Source organism: Suricata suricatta, chromosome 4 (assembly GCF_006229205.1).
Source record: "Suricata suricatta isolate VVHF042 chromosome 4, meerkat_22Aug2017_6uvM2_HiC, whole genome shotgun sequence".
Taxonomy (NCBI): Eukaryota; Metazoa; Chordata; class Mammalia; order Carnivora; family Herpestidae; genus Suricata; species Suricata suricatta.
The window spans coordinates 112997287-113010554 of record NC_043703.1 but is presented as its reverse complement, the minus strand read 5'-3'; the positions used below and the strand labels follow the sequence as shown (position 1 = coordinate 113010554).

At 42.7% G+C, this 13268-nt stretch overlaps 1 protein-coding gene across 1 annotated transcript in view; it reads right to left on the bottom strand.

The window, feature by feature from the left end:
* Window positions 1-7428: 7428 nt before the first annotated feature.
* ANTXR1 (ANTXR cell adhesion molecule 1) overlaps window positions 7429-13268 on the bottom strand; it is a 214576-nt gene continuing 208736 nt past the window's right edge. The window contains exon 18 of the mRNA XM_029937510.1: window positions 7429-11473. Within this exon, the coding sequence (XP_029793370.1) occupies window positions 11213-11473 (261 nt within the window). The 3' untranslated portion in view covers window positions 7429-11212. The remainder of the gene's footprint in view (window positions 11474-13268) is intronic.

Sequence of the window (13268 nt, the reverse complement as noted above, 5' to 3'; positions counted from 1 at the left end):
GAGAGAGAGGGAGAGAGCACAAGCCAGGGGAGGGGTAGAGAGAGAGGGAGAAACAGAATCCTAAGCAGGCTCCAGGGTCTGAGCTGTCAGGATAGAAACTGATGTGGGGCTCGAACTCCTAGACCGTGAGATTATGACCTGAGCCAAAGTCGGATGTTTAACCAACTGAGCCACCTAGGCACCCCTCTAATTAAAACTTAGAATCTGCATTTGAAATTACTTCAAAATCTTCCTAGGTGATTTATTGGCCATCATTTGGATTTTTAGATTATTTGTGAGAGAACTTACATATTTTCAGTGTTAAGTTTTCCCATTCAGGAATGCAGTACTACTTTCCATCTAGTAAGGAGAGTTCATAAAATTTTATGGTTGACTTCCTATAGGTTTTGTACATTTTTTGGTAGGTTTGTTTCTAGTTAATTTATATTATTTACATATAAGATATATGTATATAATATGGTTATATAGAATTTATATATAATTTAAAAATATTAACATGTAAAGTTGATATCTTTTGTCTATTATGAATGGATAGTTTTCTTTTTTAATTTATTTTTTAAAATAGTTTATTGTCAAATTGGTTTCCATACAACACCCAGTGCTCTTCCCCACAAGTGCCCTCCTCCATCACCACCACCTCTTTTCCCCTCTCCCCCTTCCCCTTCAACCCTCAGTCCGTTTTCAGTATTCAATAGTCTCTCAAGTTTTGTGTCCCTCTCTCTCCCCAACTCTCTTTCCCTCTTCCTCTCCCCCTGGTCCTCCATTAGGTTTCTCCTGTTCTCCTGTTAGACCTATGAGTGTAAACATATGGTATCTGTCCTTCTCCGTCTGACTTATTTCACTTAGCAGGACACCTTCAAGGTCCATCCACTTTGCTACAAATGGCCAGATTTCATTCTTTCTCATTGCCATGTAGTACTCCATTGTACATATATACACCACATCTTCTTGATCCACTCATCAGGTGATGGACATTTAGGCTCTTTCCATGTTTTGGCTATTGTTGACATTGCTGCTATGAACATTGGGGTACATGTGCTTCTATACATCAGCACTCCTGTATCCCTTGGGTAAATCCCTAGCAGTGCTATTGCTGGGTCATAAGGGAGTTCTATGGATAGTTTTTTGAGGAACCTCCACACTGTTTTCCAGAGTGGCTACACCAGTTTACATTCCCACCAGCAGTGTAGGAGGGTGCCTGTCTCTCCACATCCTCGCCAGCATCTATAGTCTCTTGATTTGTTCATTTTAGCCATTCTGACTGGCGTGAGGTGGTGTCTCAGTGTGGTTTTGATTCGTGTTTCCCTGATGATGAGTGATATTGAGCATCATTTTATGTGCCTGTAGGCCATCTGGATGTCCTCTTTGGAGAAGTGTCTGTTTATGTCTTCTGCCCATTTCTTCACTGGGTTATTTTTTTGGGTGTGGAGTTTGGTGAGTTCCTTATAGATTTTGGATACTAGCCCTTTATCTGATATGTCATTTGCAACTATCTTTTCCTATTCCTTCAGTTGCCTATTAGTTTTCTTGATTGTTTGAATGGATAATTTTCTAACTGGTGATGGTCAGTGATGGTGCTAATCCTGTACCTGGCCAGATTACTGGCTTCTTTTATTAGTTCTCATAAGTTTTAAGTTGATTGTCATGGAATTTTCAGGTAGTCAATTATATTGTCCAAAAATAATGACACTTTTCTACTTCCTGATACTTATAATTGCTTTTTAATTTTGCTTGTGTTATTGCACTGGATAGAACCAAAGGTGAACAGTAATGGTGATGGTTAGAATCCTTTCTTGTTTTTTATTTTGAATGGAATACTCCTAGCATTTCAACAGTAAGTATAATGTATGGGTGGGTTTTTGGAGGATACCTTTTATCAGGTTAAGGAAGCTTTTCTTTCTTCCCCATGCCTAACTTGCTAAGGAAATTAAAGTCATTTTTAAAAATCAGTTACCAGTTACTATTAATTAAAAGCAAGAAAATATACTCTGCACATAGTGCTGGAGAGGCTCTCTTATTGTATTTACTAATGATTCAAAATTAAGTAAAGATAATTCTCTTTTAGGAACCCCCTAAAAGCAAACACTGAAAAACTATAAAAACAGAGTTAAACATCAAAATGCTACAAGAAACAACAATCTCAGCAAGTAACATGGTGTTGTGCCCAAGTTTGAAAAATCGCCCCAAAACACCCCAAAACAAGCACCAGAGACTGCTAGGGAGACCGAGTCATGCCTGCAAAAGCAAAGGGCCCTTATTACAAGCTTAAGCTCGGGCTCACAGTCTCCAGCCTACCTGCTGGCCACGTGGACAGAGCCCCAAACAAAGGCAGGGCAGGGCCTTTTATGCCTTTGGGAGGGGGAGTTACAGGAAATGATGACAGGTGTTCAGCGATCCAATCCCTGCCCCCCCATCAATACTGGCAGTTGTGGGAGCCAGTCACAATAGTTGGAGTATTGACCAATCAGAGTGGGCCCAGGACGCCCCACGTGGGGCGTGACTAGGCCCACCTCTAGAAAGGTCAAAGGTATCAGCTGGCCTCTCCCGATTGGGTGCCGCAGGAGTTGTCCCTCCTTAAGGTGCGCCCTTTCAGGAGAAGCCGGCCCCTTCCCCTTTAAGTACAGGGGAAGGCTGGATCGAACCTGTGGCAGGCGGGGGACTGCCCCCAGGCCGCCAACCGGCTGCCGCAGGGCGCATTTCCACCGCAGAGGTGCACCACGACCAGCTCTAGGACGGCTCGGAAGGCCCGGTGGGGAAGGCCGGATTGGACCTGCGTCCTTACAATGGGTGTGGGTGGGGCCTGTTCAGAGGAGCATTCACTTTGATAGCTCTGGGGGCCCTTGGAAATGCCTGACAAGGGTCGGCCTAGAATCAAATTCTCCTGGAGCTCTGCAGGCCATGTTCCTCATAGCAGTGATTACATCACTGGAGGAGATACAAATGTAAATGCGTCTGAAAGTCTGTTCAGCCTTAATGAAACACAGGAAGCAAAAGCACAGAAGTTGAACATGTTAACGTTAGACGCTGACCATGTGTATGTGTGAGCACTGAGAGATAATCATTACAACCAGATCTGTCTGCACAGAGAGGAGAGAAGTGGTCAGCAGAGGCATTACAAAGGAGTATTGTAGCAAAAACATACATGCTTGTTTGAAGCAGAAAAGAAAACTTATCTTCCTAAAGAGATGACTTGAACCCACATTACTCCCCTTAAGGATGGGTTTATTCACCTGAGGGTTTATGCTACCATTTGAGAGGAAAGGAACAGAGTCTGGACTTTCTTTCAGCTCAAAGTCATCAGCTGTCAGTACTGTTCTCAGCCAAGGTGTACTCAACAGTATGGTTATTGCTGCCAGAAAAATAGTTCCTTGGTTATTTTTTTTAAGTTTTATTTGAGAGAGACAGAGACAGTATGAGTCAGGGAGGAGCAGAGAGAGGGAGAGAGAGAATCTCAAGCAGGCTCCACGCTATCTGCATAGAGCCTGTGGTGGGGCTTGAACTAAAGAATCATGAGATCATGACTGCCGGAGTCCAGCTCCAGCAGGTCCAGGGTTCCCTGAAGGATAGATGGTGTTGGCGAAAGAGACTGAGAGAACCTCGAGTTTCTTTCTGATCACCAGGCAGGCATCTCTGCTCTGTCTGTTTTGGTGTCCTTATTTATAGGTCAAGTGATAACATGACATCAGAAAATAGAATTTTTTACAGTGGCTAATTTTTTGTGATAAGATGCTTTGATCAGCGAAAGTGTACAGAAACAGGTTTTACAGAAGTATTTTTGTAGGACCACCCTCTTCATCATGTCAGTCCTCCAGAACAAGAAAGTAACAAACTTATCTTATTTTGCACAGGTTGTTTTTTTGCCAATATTTATGACTTTGTTTTTAATTATCAAGTTACAACCAAGTAACGCTAACACTAAAACATAGGTTAAATTGTATATAGATAGGCTAGGAGTTATTTATTTGGCTCATTAACCACAAGAGAAAGAATGCTTGTTAACAAGTTGCTTGAGAAAGTCTTTCTTTCCATGTAAGCACAATGGGGGCCCTATGTGGGTTGGCCTTGCACCTGGGTTTCTAGTTTCTTATTCATCCTCATAACTGAAGTCAGTACAAGGGAGGGTATTTGTGACTCCAATTAGCAAAGGTATAGGTAGCAACTTATGTAGGTCCTTATCTGTTTCTTATTTCTAAGTTAGGCTCTTCTTCTCTGGGCCAGAGTTAATTGTAACTCTTGTGTACTTAGCCCCCCTTATTATTTATGTCTTGGGTCTGCAAGGCTCATTAGAAGAGCCTTTTGGCAAACATCTCTAGCGCTTTGATCTAAAGTCTCTTATGCAGGGGCAGGAATATGCTTTTTCTTATGGGGTAACTGTGTGGGGAATATCGGTCTGATTTGGAACATTGGGAGGCCTGTTCAATAACAGCAATCCCATTCCCAATATGAGCCAATAATAGGCCAGTTTCCCTTTATGGCAGGAGCTCTGCAAACTTCTGCTATTTCCTTACTGTGACTGTGTCATCCAGCGAGGCAGATGCGGCTCTCAGCACATGACCTAAGCCAAAACCCAAAATTGGGACACTTAACTGACTGAGCCACCCAGGCGCCCTGGTTTTTTGTTATATGCTAGTGACTATATTACCATGCCTGATGTCTTTACCCAGGAGGACATGTAGCTGAACTAACCTCCCAAACCCTAGTTTATCTGCACCCTACTTAATTGCAGGTGTTGGATTGCAGAAAGTTTGCAGCCTCATTGACTACCTCTTCCTTCTTGCCTCTCTTATCTGGAATTGGCTCCTCTCACCTTCCTATCTCCTGTTGTCTTTCCTTCTACCCTTTGGAGACTGACCTTTGAATGCCTCTGTGGACGACCCACAGCAGAGAGAGACAGGTGGCTTCCCTTTTGGAATCCACCCCAGCTGGGGAGGAGCCAGTTCCTGCAAGTTCAGATGAATGTCACTGCTTCTGTATCACCTTATCTACGAAGCACTTTGTGCACTCTGGTGGAATCATTACCCGTTTCTCTAAAATCTTGGTTGGAAATGAAGATTATTGTTAATTTCAAGCTAGTCTCTTACTGAATCTATAGGTGTCCTGTAAATACTTTCAAGAGTAAAACTAAGCAAAAAGACAGGTGGTCTATATCCTACAGAGTTGGGGTATGGCTCAGAGAAAGGGGAAGGTTAAAATGTTTGTATTTCTTTAAAAATGTGAAGATAGAGAGCTATAATTCTTCCATGGCTCTTGGGGGTGCATTTTTGAAAGGAACTAATGATGGGTGGCGGAGAAGGGTGGCCTGTCTTATGACTTCTCTTTCAGAAGAAAACAAATGTTTTCTGGACTCTTAGCACCATACTCCACATTTCTTGTACTTTTAAAATGTTTTGCAGGACACCTAGGTGGCTCAGTTGGTTAAGCATCTGACTCTTTCTGCTCAGGTCATCATCTCATGGTTCATGAGTTCGAACCCCGCATCCCACTCTCTTCTGTGAGCACAGAGCCCCCCTTCAGATCCTCTGCCCCCCACCACACCCCTGCCCTGCTGGTGTTTTCTCTCTCTCTCTCTCCCTCAAAAATAATAAATAAACTTTAAAATGTTTTGCAAGAATGCAAACCACTTCACTACACAAAGGAAAATGTCCTTTACAAGTTACATTTATTTTAATGTTTATAAGCAACTAGCAACCAAAGATGCCAGTTAAGGTACTGAATGTACACAATTAATTGAACATCTTTTAACAGAACTTTGTTTTGAGCTCTCAAGTGACTTAGGCAGAGCTTTGTTAGCTGTTGCCTTGTAAGTATATTGTGAAATGATATTTAAAACTAAATAAAGGAGATGTTGCAGTTTCGAACTCCAACAATTAAAATGGTCCCATTCTTAGTAGAGATGGAAGAATCTATATAATTGACCATTTGAATGTTGCATAGAAAGGGGAAGAATCAGAGATTACACCTGGTGGAATTACAAGGCTTCTAATTTATTTAGGTATAAATTCAATGAGGATGTGGTGGTTCAAGCCAACACAATACAGTTGTAATCAGAATAAACTAACAAAACAATTGTAAGGAGCTTAAACTCATCTGTTTTGTGGATGCCAATTCTATAACTTTATACCTAATGTTTGGTAATTGAAGCACTTAAACCTTGCTTGCAATGTATTTAGAGGGACAATGTTGTATTGGCTGTTCTATACCTAAATGAGGCTCCAGAGAAACATACATTTATCTGAGGGACATTGGATTTAGTGATGAAAAATTGTAGATCTGCTTAAGTTCATGGTCAGCACCTGATCAATGACCTTATTTCTGTTGTTTATTCAGCTTGATGCATTGGAACATTACTCAGGGTAGTTGGAGTGATTTCATGAGAAAGTTGGTTGGTGATGTAGGCAATATACAAGATTTTAAAATCCTTCATACAATACAGTAAACATTTTTTCCACTTCTAGTACTTTCCTCATTTTATTCATTATACTTAAATTAAATACAGCTGAAGTTAATTTTGGTGTACGGAGTGAGGTAGGGCTCCAAGTTTTCTTTTTCCTTTCAAATTGCTAGCCAGTTATCTCAAAACCATTTAATGATTAAGAATGTAATTTAAAAATGTGCATGTGCCCAAAAAGCTATTAAAAAGTAAATACTATTGCAATCTTGGAAAAAGTTGTGGCATGGTTGTCTGTTTGCAGATGGTTTTATTCCAATTAAGATGAATTCAGGGCTCAAAGAAGACTTATTTAAAAAAAAACAAATTCAGGAACTGGTAAGAGACACTCTTACCTACACAAAAATTTCAATAAAGGAGCTGAATTGAAGATGCCAAGAATCAAGTGGTTTGTGTCCGAATTGCAGATATAATAAAAATATTTTGGGATGTACAGGGAAGGAAAGGGATTTACTGCAGCTCTATCTGTAACGCTGCCTGGTTTCTGGAGCGCCTGCAAACCTGCGGAGATATTGCTCCGAGAATCAAATCAGTCATGGCCACAAGTCTTGCTACAGGGAGCTAGACACAATCCTCCCTGATCCACTACATTGTTTCCTGTGTGCTTCTTCATCTCCACTTTTCACTTTCTATCTTCATTTGGCTTGGATTCCTTTTTAAAATTTAAAATCGTTACTAGAAATAAGGAATATTTTAGGGGCGCCTGGGTGGCTCAGTTGGTGAAATGTCCAAATTCTGGCTCAGGTCATGATCTCATGGTTTGTGCGTTTGAGCCCTGTGCTGTGTTCTCTGATGTCAGGACAGAGCCCTCCTTGGATCCTCCCTCCCCTCTCTCTCTGCCCCGCCCCTCTCTCCTTTTAATAAACATTAAAAAAAAAAGAAAGAATATTTTGAATGTTGGACAGCTAAGGGGAAAAAATGATGGTAATCAAGACAGTAAAGAACTTAGTGGAAATATAATAATGATTTCAGAAATATAATTTGCATAACAATAGTCATTTTATTATCATTAAGATGTTAAGTAGTTGAACAGTCTACACTTTATTTTTATAACAAAGAGACAAATAACCAGTAAAAGAGATGATTTTAGGATTTTATTATTATTATTATTATTATTTCTTTTAAAAAGCAACTTCCAGAGTTTGTCATTGTGCAGGTTAGCCCAGTCTCTTATAGCATGATACAGTGATAACTCATTCTTTATAACAATGACTCACTGACAATCCATAACTATCTTCTGAATTATCACAGGAAGAAAAGAGAATTAGAGGAAGAGTTTAATGTTAAGTGTATTTAAAAAATCATATTCTAATTGTTTTAAATTGGTTATCCAAGTATGATAATATAGTAGAGCACAGATAACTAGAAAAGGCAATTGACTAGAACACCTCATTCCCATCTGTGTGCATTAACAGGCCTTTTACTGCCTATACCTTCATATAGTTTGCAAGCTAATTCAACCCATTTTACACAGCATTAATTGTTTTTACTGAGTTGGCATTGGGCTGAAACTTGCTCACTATCTCATAATTATTATTTTTCCCCTAGTTCTTTGGTGGGTTTTTCTCACCTGACAGTGTTTGGACTCTTATGTTTAGGAGGCACTAAAATCATCTCTGCCCATTTTAGTGATATTTACAATGAAGTTACCCTTTGCCAGATATCCAAGACTATTAATTTGTCCACCAGCTCTGTTCTTGATATTGGTAAGAGAACTTTTCAGTCTCACTGGAGTACGTGCAAAGCTCCAGGCCAGAAACTGCTTGTGAGCTGGTCTTCAAAAGAGGGGACCATGGAACTCAAGTTTCTTATTAATGCTGTGCAAACAAGGGTCTCGTCATTTCGGTAACTATTTGTACATTTCAAAAAGCAATACAGTCATGGGAAAAACCAACAAGCACAGCTTGGTAGAATAACCTGCCATGAAATATCATTGGCTTTATAATAATTTACTACAACTGTTCTTTTTTATTCACACTAGATAGGAAACGCTTCCATCTAACACATGGAATACGAATATATACAACAAAAAGTTGACTTTTATTTAAAAAAACTTCACAAGGACAATAATACGGGGGTTGAAACAATAGTTTTGTGCAGTTTCCTGATCACAATCATATGTCTGCTGCCTTTGACAGGGAATGATACAAGTACTGATAGATTTTATAAACCAGTTAAAGAATTTTCTTGGCTGTACTAGCCTACTATTGCCTTGTTCATACAGTCTAGAAGTTCCACCTTCTCAACTGTAATTCTAAATGAGTAGGGATGACATGATGAGTCAGTTTCAAGGACAAACCCTACTAATTTTCTTCAAAATTATCATATATTTGCAGTTCCCTATTCATCAAAAAGTTCACCAAAACATCGTGGAAAACGCACAGGGCTTCTGACTGATGTGCTGTTGAGATCCTGAATGCTGCATTTTCACTTGATGCCTGCCATCTTGTTGTATGACGTCAGCATCTTGGCTTGAACTTTCCTGTGGCTGCAGTGAGTCATGGGGCTAGTGGTGTGGGGTGGACCGTTTTGTACTGCCAGCAGTCAAAACAGTTGCCGTGGGCTCAACGTCTCTACGCTGTGAGCCTGGGGAACCCATTCGCCTATGGAATGGTTTTCTGGAGTCCAGCAATGTCACTGCAGGTGGCTGAGACATACTTGCCCCTGCTTTATGAGGGACTATACTAAAGAAGAAGCCTAGTGTTCTAAAAATAGACAATACAGGCCAGGTTGAGGGGGGTGGCAAAGGGAGGTTGCTTTCATAAATCCTGGAAACCAGCTTTGATTTTAGCTCTAGGAGATGGCTGGGAGATTCTTTGGAAGTGGCAGGCTGGGAGAAGGGTTGGTCCAAAGTACACTTGGAAAAGTGTCAGTTTGGCACTGGCACTGCAGATTTAGTGCCTGTGGTCCCCTACTATGGTGCTCTGCTCAGATGTTTTCCCCTGATCATATCTTTTATGTCCAAGGGTTCCCCATTCCTCCGTGTAATTCTTATTTGTTTCTGTTTTCTAAAGTGGGGATGGAAAATAAGGCTCATCTCTCAATTCTGACCCATGAATGACGGCTCTTTGGAGTTGTGATCCGAGGATTGTGAAGAAATTGTTGGGCTTAATGGATAGTGCTGTGATTGATAAGTAATGTCTGCCATGGCTACGAGAATTGGTTTTTATGGAAGGCATGCCAGGTCCTTATGTCTCTAAGTAAGGTGCAAGAATCAGTCTGGCGTGATGGGTTCTTAAAGGATCTTTGGGGACCATAACCCAAAGTGCTAGGTTTATATTTATTTTATATTCTGCTTTGTTCCAGAAAAGATTTAAGACTTTGAGCACTTTGGGAGAGGAAATTAAAGTCATGTGGAAAGCTGGAGGGGAAGATAATTTTGAATAGGATGGTACAGGAGGCCCTCAACAATGGCTCTCTGTTTTTACCCTGGTTGATGAAGCCCTATGTTTAGAAAGTGATTATAGGGTTTACCAATGACAACAGATTCAGAAAGACTTGGAGGAGTGGGGTGGATCCTAGGCCTGGTGGGAATTTCAGGCAAAACATCTAGTATATTCCCCCTGGGTTTATAGCTACTATTTATGAGTATGTTGGAAAGCCAAGGAGAAATATATTTGCATCTACACATACATGGCTTGTTTTGTGGTTGATTAAAGAACGTGGGGATAGTTTCCATATGTTAGGACCCTAGTCTCTCAGCTGTATTAGAAATCCCCCATACACAACTTGACTAAAAAGAAAGAAAAAAAAACCCCAGCAAAATTGTATGGTAGGTGCTAGTGATGCCATTTTGGGAAGATCAACTTATGCGTGTCTCTGAAAAATGGGATCAGTCACTTCTTCATATCTTAAGTGATTTAAACTGAAACCAATTCTTGATTTGTAAGATGAATCATTAACAGGATGCTCTTCAACAATGCCATGTCTGTTGATTTAGGGGACCATGTTGGGCCAAAGCCAGCCACCCCTAGCTGCCAATGGCCTGTGGGTTTTAGAAACTGCCTGATGCTCTCATCAGTCCTCTCCTGTCAATGCACACACCTGATTTCACTTACACAGCAACGTGGCAACATACCTTTTTCCATCTGTAAACACCTGCTCTCTCCCTCACTTGGTAACTTGGAGAATTTGAAAGGAAAATAAGGCATATGTTTTTATTCCTCTGCAAATCTAAGGGGAACGTGCTTTTGTTCAGATACCTGTCTGATGTTGAGTTTCTTGCAACAATGGAGACCCCCAAGCTTTCTCCAAAGTTGTAGGCAGAGAGTTTTCGCTTTCTTGGGTGAGGATTCCTTGGTTCCTAGGCCAAGGGTCTAGGGTCAAGTGATGGAGGTGGGTGGGGGAGGGAAGGCAGCATTTCGAAACCCAGCAATGTTATTTCTCATCCATCCGACTGCATTTCACCCTCAGAGAAATGATTTTCTTATTGGTCTCCATGAGACACATCCCATTTAGAGCATCTCAGCAGTTTCACTGTCTCTGGAACCTTCTAGAGGTGATGGCTGGCTGGCTATAATTGTGCCTGTCGTCGCCTCATCATTTGTTTAGAGGCACTTCAAAAATTTCTGTCTCTTTCTGCTGATCACAATTGTCGATGTATTGGCATTACAAACCAATTTTTAAGGTGTGTGAAGATCAGTGGGCTTTATCACCACTTATTTCCAAAGTGGAAGTCTCCCCTAACTGGAAAGACTTATTCTAACACCACAGAGGAGCCTCCTCCCCAAAGTTTCTAAGAGCCCAGAGCATGAACTTTGGGTTCTAGACAGAAGGCCTGGGAGGAGGTCGGGAGGGGGGTGGCGCCCTGTTGGGAGGTGGTGCCTGAGGAGGAGGGGGAAGGGTGGAAGGTGGGGATGGAATTGGAGGGGTGGGAGCACTGGGGGGTGGGGGAGGGCAATGGGGAGCAGGGGGTGGCGGTGTGTAAATGGGGGCAGGAGGCGGCGAGCTGGTGTGGTAGGCGTTGTTGAGGGGGTACTTGGCGGGTGGATTGTTCTTGACTCTGGTGAAGTTGATACAGCGCCCCTGTAAGAGAATCAGAGAGAAGGATGTGAGCCGGTGCTTGCTGTTTACAGAAGGGCAGGTGGGAAGCATGGCGGGCAGCTTGAAAGAAACATGTAGAAAGCAGACACAACGTTTATGGCAGCGCTCTACTGGCATACCACAAAACTTGACAACAAATAAACTCCTTATTTCTTTTTTCTGGGCTTACCGTGTGTAAAATTGTTTGTCAAAATTCATTTTCTTGGAGTCTCTTTCTCAAAAAGGAAGAAGAGGAGGGGACTGGCCTTAACTGGATGAGATGCATGGGGTCAAGCTATGTACAGAGGTCATCAAGTTTAATCTCTTCAGCAGCCTTGCCAGCCAGGTACTTTTATCAAATGTTCCATTTTATAGATGGGGAAACTGAGGCTCAAAAAGATTACATCATTTTCCCAAGGCCACACAACCAGAAAGAGGTGAGGTTGGTGACTGAAATCCCTGATAGGCTCCAGAGCCTCTGTTCTTCCTGCTACACTTTAATGTCTTCTAAGGAGGGTTCTCTAATTTTTTTTTAAATGAAGGGAGCTTGTTTCAACTGATTTCAGTTACATTCTTGGAGGCAGTAGAAGGTTAACAACATGTGCTTCTCCTCTACTGCACTTCAGGGGTGCTGAATCAATCCGTGACCTGCATTGTCACGAATATGGCAAACCGGGGCGATTCTCAGGGGTGCTCATGCATTTGCCTCTCCTCGTCAGCGTCTGCTCCCTTCAACCACTGGTGCCGGGTAGTGAATTAAGGAGGCGGCTCTCCCTACTGATGTGAATAAGACACTAGTTGATACAGCTTCGCCCTCCATGCCCCTGCCTTCCCCAGAGCTCTGCAACGAACAATTTATCCTGCCCTTGCTCTGGTTGTGGCAGTCCCTCTTCTTCCAGAGGCTACTGCACCTGCTCGGGCATCCTTTGGTTCTGGGGATATTTTATTGCAAAGCAGACATCTACCCTGAATTATACTTTCCTTTCCATCCTTCTTGGGGACCTGACTGGACAGGACTGGATAATGTAGAGCAGGTATCTAGAGCCCCTACAGCAACCTTTAGAGAGTCCAGAATCTGCAGCCAGCCCTTTGTAGCCTTCTATCCTCCGTGATCCTCACCTCTTGGCGCTTCAAAGTTAGTTCTGCACGCCCTGCAACCCCAACAGATGACATTCTCCTTCTGGTGCCGGTGCTCCCTTCACTTTGCCCATCAGACCCTCCTGCACTGCCTGGGCAGGATGTAGACCACCCTCTGGGGTCCTAGCTTCCCTTCAAATTTCCTGTGCCTGCAAGGCTTCTTATTGCCCCCTCAACTGTATGTCCTGGAAGCCTGGAGAATCTTGACACACAGAGGCTGAGGGAAGAGGGGGGCACATGCCTTTGAGGCGGCCCTGTCCCTTTCTCCCTCTCCTGCTCATCCTAACCCCATATGATGCTGCACTGGGGCTGGGGCTGGCGTGTGGGGTTGTCCCCCGGCTTCACCCTCCAGGATGGATGCCCATCCTGTGGCACCTGTCCTGGATGGGATATGTGCAGACAAGCTGGAAGAAGGCCCGGGGGGGAATGAAGAGGGCGGGTCTGGAGTTTAATGCACAATCACCTATAGGAGACACAAGTGTGTGACTTGAGACTAGGCTTGGATCCAGAGTCACAGCAGGGATGCAATGCATGTTTGTGGAGGGTGTGGGCGCTGAGCAACTCTTGCCTTACATGTGCACACCCCACTCATCCAAGTCCTAAGTCAGTCCCTTCCCTTCCCTCCACACATCTTTTCCTGATAACTCCAGCCTCCATGTGT